This window comes from Coloeus monedula (genome assembly GCF_965178545.1).
Source record: "Coloeus monedula genome assembly, chromosome: 15".
Classification (NCBI taxonomy): domain Eukaryota; kingdom Metazoa; phylum Chordata; class Aves; order Passeriformes; family Corvidae; genus Coloeus; species Coloeus monedula.
Genome location: NC_138795.1, coordinates 8,130,463 through 8,140,733, shown reverse-complemented (window position 1 = coordinate 8,140,733; position 10,271 = coordinate 8,130,463). Strand labels below are relative to the sequence as shown.

The 10,271-nt window shown below is 51.8% G+C and overlaps 1 protein-coding gene across 1 annotated transcript; it reads left to right on the top strand.

Moving 5' to 3' along the window:
- Window positions 1-6,399: 6,399 nt before the first annotated feature.
- On the top strand, window positions 6,400-9,739 carry WNT8A (Wnt family member 8A; the record flags this gene model as incomplete). The annotated part of the gene is made up of 6 exons (XM_082291253.1): window positions 6,400-6,470; window positions 6,562-6,595; window positions 6,808-6,946; window positions 7,865-7,990; window positions 8,105-8,247; window positions 9,179-9,739. The coding sequence occupies 6 exons, from the start codon at window positions 6,400-6,402 to the stop codon at window positions 9,737-9,739; spliced, it is 1,074 nt and encodes a 357-aa protein (XP_082147379.1).
- Between the last annotated feature and the right edge of the window lie 532 nt (window positions 9,740-10,271).

Sequence of the window (10,271 nt, the reverse complement as noted above, 5' to 3'; positions counted from 1 at the left end):
ACACTGCCGGGGACACTGCCGGGGACACTGCCGGGACACTGCCGGGACACTGCCGGGGACACTGCCGGGGACACTGCCGGGACATCACCGCGGGCACGCCCAGCGCCGGGCACCCTCCCCTCCCGGCGCTGTGCCCGTGGGTTTGATCCCGGCGCTGTGGGCTTGGCTCCATTTCCACCCCTTCCGAGTTAACAAATGCAAAGCGAACTGCGTTCATCCTCACGGGGCTGGGCAGATCTCCCTCCAAAACCACCACAGCTCAGGTGTTCAGCGCTCATCTGGGATTTACCAAGCAAATATGATCAAGGAAATCTGTTTCTAAAGGGTGTCACTTGGAAAAATTCACCCCATGGAGTGTTCTAACAGTTCTCTGTGCCTGGAGGATGCTGATGAGCTGAACCCCTGAGCCAGATCCCCACCTTACACATTCCCATTGGATCAACTTTAAACGGAACAGTAAGGGCCTAAAACTGGTTTAGTAAAACCAGAGACCTTGCAAAGAGCTGTCATCCCACTCTGACCTCAGGTAACACTGGAGATGTCTCCTCCCACCTCAAAGATGAATAAATGCATGTACTACCAGACTGATGAAAACGATGTATGAACATGGCATCAATGCCCAGCTGCACTATGAAATGGAAATATGCAGCTTGACCCTGTGAGAAGACAGGCAAGGCAAGAGGGGTTTCTTCAGGGGGAACCACAGCAAAGTGCCAGAGCCCAGGTGGGCACCGCAGGGGGAACAAACCCCTCAGCAGTGCAGGCTCCCCACTGCCTTCGTGGGCAAAGCTGGTGCCAGAAGCAACTTTTCTCCTCACTTTTTTTTTCCCAGCAAAACTCAAAGAATTTTTGAAGTTGCTCTCAGCCCAGATTCCCTGGTTCCTCCAGAGGAAACCACAGCTTTCTGCACTTGGAATCACCTCTGTCCAAAGAAACAAAGACAAGTTTAAAGAAAATATTCGTGGCTCAAATCACCATTTTCTTCTGTGAATTTCAAAACCTCCCACACTGAGTGTGCCAGACAGAGCCAGCAGCAACACCCATATCATCCAACTCAGAATTTAAGATCTTTAGGCTTGATCTGTGACATGAAATGGATGGGAGACAGGAGGGATGACAGAGCCTCAGCCACAAAGGGGTAGTGCAAGGACCCATGCTGGGAAAGGGCAGGGAGCACCACATGAGCCAGGTTGTAATCAGTTAATTTAACTTGAGTTTGGCTGGGAATAATTAAGAAGGAGGTGATAATTTTCCTCTGTATCAAGTGCCTAATCTCCTCCTGGACAGGCTTTCACCTGGGAGGGGATACATTGCCAGGACAGAGATCTGGTCCCTGCATGCAGATGCCTGGGTGGTAACCTATCTGCTGCACTGACAGCGTTTGCATGACACTTCCTTTAATGAGGGAGAGAAAAACAAAACACTTGTCCCTGCTTTATAAGACTGCTGCGTAAACAGCCCCGTAGGTTTTGGGGGACACACCTAAAGGAAGCAGGTGAGGTGAGGCTGATCAGGTCATGGAGCTGCCTCTCCAGGGCTGACTGGGCAGCCAAGTCCTCTCGAGAGCTTTCCCCAGAGAGATGGGCACTGCTGCTGACACGGTGAAATCCCCCTCCAGCCACTGTCCCCGGTCAATTGGGCTGGAGGGGTCCTGACCCATCTCCCAGCCCATCCTCCCCACCACAGTAGGGCCATGCTTATCCAGCTCATTCCTGAAACACATGGTGAGCCCACAACAAGTTAAATCTACATCTTGAGCCCCTTTCTCTGCCTCTTGTTGATGGAATTTTAAAAGTTACCCCACCCCCCACTTTCTCTATTTCCTCATTTCTAGCCTAAACACATCATCCTGTGTGCACAGATCCAAGAGCTCTGTAATGTTCTGAGGCCTTTTCTACAACCCCCATCAGGACATTCCCAAGTCACCTTGACAGCCCTTGCTGGGAAGCATCTATGTCCCTCGCCAGCTTGTGTCTAGAAAGATCAGAATTTGGTTCCAAACCTCAAATTTTTTCCTTCCTGGAACCAAAAGGTACAACCTGGAGCTTCCTGTGGTCCTGGCTTCTATCCCAAAATGTGTTTCCTTCAGTAGAAGGGGCTCTTACCTTGGACTTGCTTTTTTGTGGCCTCACTGATGAAGTTCACTGCTCACCCCATCACGCTGCACAAGGCTGAGCTGGAAATCAGGGCTAAAAGTAAGACAGAAAAACTGGGTGCATTGGTACAGCTGAGGGCACAAAGTGCTGCCGAGAGACAGGAACTCCTTGGGATAATTTTGTCACTGGGAAAGCACACCCTAAGCTGGCTCTGTTGGGTGGTTTAATCTTGTTTTCAGTGAATATTGGGCTACTTCTGTGTGCCAAAACAGGCATGAAGAGAACCAAGCCTGTGGGGTAGGTGTGGCACAATACCTGATTCCAGTTACATCTCCATCCCCAATTACTATTCATTAACCCAAACATATTCATTATACAGGCAAAACTCCCACCAGCACTGCCAGGTCCAGGGCTTGGGTCCTGCCTCTGTTTGCTCCTGCTGGGAACTGCAGCAGCCCACAAGAGACTGTGCAGCAGGCAGAGCAACGAGGACATATTTTCCCCAATACAGGAAAGATGAGAAGACTAAAATTAACAATTCCTGGAAGAGCTGGGTGTGCAGAAGGGCTGCCCAACACCTGCAGTGCTCTGGGATGGAGTATTGTGCAGCACAGGGACACATCCCCTTTGCTGTGTGCAGACCAAGGGGCTTGGGGGGCTTCCCGGGGTGAGTGGTGTGGGAGAGCATCATAAAACATCCTCCAGCTCACCAGTGAGGGGGTGGCTTTCTAATTACCCAGGTGGGTTTCTATTGTGAGGAGGGCAGCAATGCAGGATTTGACGCCAGGGCTCTGAATGTGTCACCTGCCGAGGGCAATTTAGCAAGTGGCCTGTGCTTTACTTTCCTGTTATCCACAGCCACGGGGCAGCACAAGCCAAGACCCCACCCCTGTGGGATCTGCCACCCCGATAAACTGATTTACCTCATGTCTGCCTTCCCTTAAAACCCACATTGTGGTGTGAAAAGGCTTTTGTGGGTGCGTGGGGCTGTATACTCTATTGTAGTCTCTTTAATTAGGGCAGATACTAAAATGCTTTAGGATTTTGACCATCCCATGAAAAGCACTGCCTATTTGGTCACATAGCAAGAAAATAAGAAACAAAGCATCAACATTTTATCAGTTAACTCAAGGGGGTCCAGCTGGCACTCAGGACGCTGCTTTCCAAACAGCCTGTCCCTCAGCACCACACGGTGCAGGCTCTGGTGGTGCCTCCATGCCGGGCAGCTGATGGCTCATGAGGCCCAGGCTGCCCAGAACCACTGACAGCGTACATTCTGCATAACCAGGTAAATTCAACAGAATTTGCCTTCCAGAATTTTTTTCCCCATCCAGAACCGAACCAAAAACAAGTCTCTAGGCAGTGGGAAAATCAAAGCAAAACCCCCTTCAGCATCATTTCTGAGATGACCCATGGGGTGACCAGTGGGTTGTTCCCATGGGTGACGGGGGAACACCCAGTCCTGCAGCCCTCCAGAGCCCAACTGGGCTTGGCCCACACAAGCCCAGTGACTTATGGAGCAAAGCACCAAAATCAGCTTCTAAACACCTCTGCCCAGTTCAGCTCTGCCACTGATCCACCTCGAGATCTCCAGGCCACCCATTTCTGTGCCTCAGTTTACCCAGCTGCAGAGATGTGTACATTTAACCTCTTTTACTGCAAGGACATGACATGAAGTGGTCTATAAGTGCAAATTTATTAACACAGCAAGACCCAAGTCTGCTTTTGCTTAAGGTGGAAAAGTCCAGCAGCGATACAATTGGGATCACTGCACTCATTGCTGGGTGACCTCCAGAAGTGCTGGCTCCTGCTTGCCAGGCTGGAGCAGTTAATCTGGAAAAAACCTGGAGCGGCATGGGAAGGCTTGTCCCAGCACGCTGCTTTGTTTGCTGACAGCTAGTGCAAGTGACAACGTTATGAGTGACTTTTAAGATCGCTGTGACTTTAATTAGAAAGGACATTTTTAATAGCCTGGGCAAAGAGCTGTGTGGTCCTGCCAGCGGCTGCTCATGGCACAGCTCACGCCCAGGGACTCTGTTATTCCTCTGGCATGTGATAGCAATATCATGTGTGAACTGACAGAGCAGACATGCCAACTTTTTTTTAGCTGCACAAACTGTCTCAGACAAGAAAAAACCCCATCTATATGCCCTCAGGGGCAGCCAGACACAACCCCCCCAAAATTACCTGTGTGCATGTAGAAAATGCACACAGATTTCCAAGCCATATGCATGGGGTTTAATCAATGAACTTCCCAGATACATGGGAAACACTTCATTCCCAGTAATTGTCCTTCGACAGCTCTAACTAGTAGGATCTGTTCGGGATGGTAATGATTAAAATGCTGACTCACAGAGGGTTTTCCATGCTGGTGGGACTGCATCAGCTTTGTGCTCACTTGGAAGGTATTTTGCATCCCTGCTTTTCAACCAATCTGCAATTTTAATCCTCTGGTTACAAACGGGTTGTTTGTGGCTTTGCCCAGCTGACTCCAGGTTTCCCTTCTGCAGAGTCTGGAGGGAGAGGGCTCTCCCCTCACTTGCTGATGGGCAGCAGGACAGGGAGAATCCCTGTGCTTTCTGCAGCCAGGAGCAGCGAGGAGCTGGTCTGCCTGCTCCGGGCAGGAGAGAAAGGAGTGACAGGTCTCCAGCAGCGGGAGCTGAGCCCACAGTCCTGCACTTCAGATACCAGCTGTGAGGTGCCAAACCCCAGGGCAGGTTGCTGGCTCTGCAATGCTCTTGAGCATTTCATGGTAGGACAGAAAACTACTTCTCAAAGGTATTGAGGTGCATCCCCCTGCCTGGCCATTGTGCTGCTGGCTGTGGCCGCTTGCCTGCATGTGAAGATGGGGTTTGTCCCTGTGTGCCTCCTTCTCCTCATGGGGCAGCTCCCCAGGTGACATGTCCAGCGCAGTCCCGTTCCCTTGAACCTCACTTTTGCAGCTCTTTCATCAGTCCCCTTGCAGCAGCAGTGGTTAACTCAGGGAGATGGGTGTACCCTGGGGTCAGTCAGGGAGCTGACAGGGGGAGGAGGAGGAGGAGGAGGAAGGCAGCAGCTCTGCTTGCCGCAGAGTCAATGCTGGACAGATGCTGTGCCCGTGTGCCATGGGACAGTGACAGGCAGAGCCAGGGGGCTGTTTGTCACTGCTGGCACAGCATGGCATTGCTTTGGGGCCAAGTATCCACACTGCCCCACAGAGCAGCCAGGATCCCTGCCCAGAGTGAGCCGGCCCCCAGTGGGACCATTCACCCACAGGAAAACAGACCAAGAAGTTACCATGAACACCATCTCCCCATTCCTCCATCACCTGCATCACAGCTCCTCACAACCCTTAATGATATTGGCTGTAACTACCAAAAGGCTTTTTGGGTTTCCTCTGATAAGGATTTTCCTTTCCCAAGCACAGATGACGGCTCAGCTGCAGCAGAGGCCCCTCACTCCACTCAGACTATGGGCAGCTCCTGCCTGGAGCAGCGGCAGCCGTGCCTTTTCTGCAGCAGCCTTCACCATAAGGAAATTGCCAACCCCTAATTACAGCATTGGAGCATGAAGAAAACCACATAAATGATTCACACAGTGTTCCCAAGCTGCAGCCGCGCAAATTAGAGAGATTTCCAAACGCTCCCAAGCCATGCTAGCTGTTGTCAGGATGGAAATGCAGAAACTTTCATCATAAAGAGGCAAGAAGGAAAAAACCTGCCTTTAAACTCATCTCTGCAAACCAGGGAGACCTGGGAGGTCTATCCCCTATAGATCTTTACAGAAGGGTTGTTAAAACTCCTCGGGAGTTCTCATAGGAGGGAGCAGGGAGATAACAGGGGAACTATAGAAATGCATCTGCTTGTCATTTTGGAGGGACATGGGGATGGAGCCTCTGCTGGCAAGCAGAGGATGAAAAGGAGAAGGCAAGAGGACTTGGGGCCAGCAGAAAGGGCTGGCTGGTGGTGGGAAAGAGAGTTAAAAGTGTCCCATTGTTAGGGAAGTTTTCTCTCCTTCAGACCATCCCGCTCCCAGGGACACCACGCCGCCTTTTGAAGTGCAACCTTAGGCGGTTCCTTGTCACCCATTGGAGCAGGAGCTTTTTTACCACATTAAGTCATTGGGTAGCAAATGAATGGGGGGTTTTGACTATTCACAACTTCACCTTATAAATATCAGCGTTGAAGGTTCCTGCAGCTTTGCTCCATCCCCATAGCTCACCTTGGGAAGGAGTGGAGGGAGGCGGCCCTGCTTGCTTGGAGACCTGCAGTGCGAAGAGCTACGGAGCAGCCAAAGGGATCCAGCCCCACTCCTTGTGACAGCCATGAAGAGAAGCACCCTCCTCATCCTCTCCATCACAGGGGTCTACAGTGCCATTCTCCACACAGCAGCATGGTAGGATGGAAACAACTCAGTGGAAAGGGCATTTTTTAGGGATGCTCTTCAGCCTGTGGTAAGGTGACTCATTTTATTTTCTTTGTTTCAGGTCTGTGAATAACTTTCTGATGACAGGACCTAAGGTAATTAACATACGGACTGCCAGGAATTTAAATGGAGTGATTTTGTTTTGCAAATGGGAAATAGTACTTTCCAAGGAACCAGACTTCCCAGAGCATATCGGCTCCAAGTCCTGCCAAGTACAGAGGGAAAAGACTCGCAACCTGCTCATGTCTGTTTTCACTGATAAATGCTAAAACAGGGTGGATTTTAACCCCGCTGTTTCCCATGCCAGGCTTACCTGACGTTCTCCAGCAGCGTGGCGGCCGGGGCGCACAGCGGGATGGAGGAGTGCAAGTTCCAGTTCGGGTGGGAGCGCTGGAACTGCCCCGAGAGCGCCCTGCAGCTCTCCACCCACAACCGGCTCCGCAGCGGTGAGTGCACCTTCACCTGCCGGCACCGCTCCCTGCCCCGGGATGCTCAGGCTGCCAGCTGGGATGTGCTCTGGAGACAGCTGGTGCTGCTGCTTTAACTGACTGACAGAGAGGGGTTTCATGTCCCAAAAATCACAATTGTTTTTCCTTTATCTGTATTAATTGGTGTCATAAATATCACTAACATTTTAGGAGGGATCCCGGGCTCAGTCTTTCCCTCAGTGCCGCTTCATGGGTCTGCTCCTGCCACTTTGCATGCAGCATCCCGGGGAGTGCAGTGCTAGAGACACCCGAGCTTCCAGTGCGGAGAAGCGCAGGAGAGGCAAAGGGAGAAACCAGAGATGTGTACTAAGAAACTGCCTTCATAAGAAAGCTGTGGATATATTTCAATATCATCTATTTCAACAGGCAAAAGTCTCCTTTTCCCCAGAGCAGCATCTCTATTTGAACCTGTTCAGAAAGCCAAAAAGGACTACACAGGAGTGTGGGTGCAGACAGCTGTTAGCACAGGTTCAAAGGATCAATGACTGTTTTCTCCAGCAGGCAAGATCAAAGCACAACATACCCCCAGGCAGGGAAGGAGAGAGATGAACCAAGCACTAGGTGAAGGGAGAAATAACTTGCCTTGGCCAGAGCAGGACTGTGGCATTGTCTTAAAATCCTACCCCGCCAAGAAGTTCCATCCCTTGTATTGACACCGGTATAATACTACACCAAATTGGTGTACCCTGTGATGCTGAAGCCTGAAAAGATCCAGTCATGAGCATTTAATTTCATTTCTGTAGCACCTTACCTTTTGAACAGAGCGCGTGGGTATTTTCTCCTTGCACCTTTGCAGGAGAAAGAATTTCATTGCTGATAATCCGGGACTGATGTCTACATTTGCATGTGACAGTATTTTTCCCCTCTCTCCCCCAGCTACCCGGGAAACCTCCTTTGTGCACGCCATCAGCTCGGCTGGGGTCATGTACACCCTCACCAGGAACTGCAGCCTGGGGGACTTCGAGAGCTGTGGCTGCGACGACTCCAGGAACGGCCGTGTCGGTGAGTGCCCTCCCAGGACAGACTGACCTCATCCCTCTGTCCCCACACGCAGCCCCATGGACTTCAGGGCAGAATCTGGGGCAGTTCTGTGCTTAGCCTGCGTCTGTCTTGCAGGTGGCCGAGGCTGGGTCTGGGGAGGATGCAGTGACAACGTGGAGTTTGGGGAGAAGGTTTCCAAGCTCTTTGTGGATGCCTTGGAAACAGGACATGATACCCGCGCGCTGATTAACCTGCACAACAATGAAGTTGGGAGACTTGTAAGTAGTAATAATAATAATAATAATAATAATGTCTATATTGAAAACAAAATCTAGGCTGTTCAGGTCCCCATTTTCAGGCCCCTGTGACAATCCAGGCCGAGTAGTGGTTACATGGGGGAAAAAACACAGCCAGAATCTGGCCTTGAACCTCAACACAGGGAATCCCAGTAAGCGTTGTTCCCACTTCCAGCTTTGGCAGCTGTGTAATGCAGTTAAATGCCGGCACACACCACTTATCCAGAAATGCATGGGGTTTGTAGCCACCTCTGGGCTTGTCTGGTCTGCAAAACAAAGCCAGAGCCACCTTCCTTACTTTCTTGCAATATGCATTTCCAAGCTCTTTGGCTGGGAAGGCAGGTGTGAGCTGGCCCTGCTCACAAGCCAGCCAGACTTGTCCCAGCTCCTGCCTGGGCCATGGGAGCTCTCAGCATCTTGCCAAACCTCCTTGTCTGTAAAAACAAGGATGACAACACTTAACATACCTATCTCATAGGGTGTGTCAAGGCTTAATCTCACATAGATACCAGTGATTGGGACCTTATAAATACCAGAGGGAGATAGGCAGATAATATCTGTGAAGTGCTTGGCCTGGAGGAGATGCAGAGAGGTTGGGTATGATTATTCCAAAACAGTTTCACACATTTTGAATGAAACCTCTGAAGGAGATGATACCTTGGTGCTGCTGAGTGGCGTGAGAAGGGCATGACCTGACAAAGGCACTTTCTTCCTGGCGTGGATTCTCCTGGAAGGGCTGGGAACAATAGTTTGTGCCCACTTATTTCTGGGACAGATGTTTTCCAGGAGCTAAGAGCATCAGCTCGTGTCAATCACACCGAGCACAAGCCACTTTTGATGCATTGTCCCCAAATTACAAGTGCTGTAGAGCCTGATTTTGAGATTTCCTAATTTCTTCACCTCTCCCACCAAGGCAGTGAAAGACACAATGAAGAGGGCCTGCAAGTGCCACGGGGTGTCGGGCAGCTGCAGCATCCAGACCTGCTGGCTGCAGCTTGCTGAATTCCGTGAGATCGGCAACTACCTGAAGATAAAATACGACCAAGCCCACAAGCTGGAGATGGACAAGAGGCGGATGAGAGCCGGCAACAGCGCCGACAGCCGCGGGGCCACGGCAGAGACCTTCCACCACATCCACGCCTCGGAGCTCGTCTTCCTGGAGGACTCCCCCGACTACTGCACGAGGAACGCCAGCCTGGGCCACCACGGCACTGAGGGCCGCGAGTGCCTGCAGACCGGCAAGAACCTCTCGCAGTGGGAGAAGAGGAGCTGCCGGCGGCTCTGCACCGAGTGCGGCCTGCGGGTGGAGGAGAGGAGGACGGAGGTGGTGGCCAGCTGCAACTGCAAGTTCCACTGGTGCTGCACGGTGCGCTGCGAGCAGTGCCGGACGCTGGTGGCCAAGCACTTCTGCACCCGCCGTGACTCTGCCGCCCCCAACCACATCAGGCAGAGGAACAGGGGCCACAGGAGATAGGGGAAGCTTTGGTGTCCTTACACTGGGGAAGGAGCATCCTGGGGTCCAGAGGGTTGAGTGTGCACCATGTGAGGTGATGGGGTCTCCTGTGGATGGATGCAATGGGATCAGGAAGTGCAAGGCGCGGGCGCTGAGGGACCATGGTCCTTCTTGCTTCCATGTTTTTTCCTCAATATTTACCAGTAGCTTCCTTCTTCTTGGGAGTCACTTTACCTGTGTGTTGGACAGAGGGAGGAATTTCACGTTTTAGGTGGGCTCAACCCCTTGTGCCCCTGCCAGTGGGTCTGCCAATGCCAGCAGTGGGGCTCCAGCCCTGCAGCCAGAGGGGTGGGAACAGGTGCTGTGGCCAAAAGCGGGTCCAGCTGGGTGATCCCATCCCTGCAGCCCCAGGTCCCGGCCATTCGTGCACAGCAGCTGCTTGGCAGCATTTCTGGAGCAAAACTTACGCACTTTGTGATGTGAGAGGAGGATTGGCAGTGTCGTGGTGTGTATTACCACAACTGCAGCCTTTTGAGGGCTTTGAAAAGTTTAC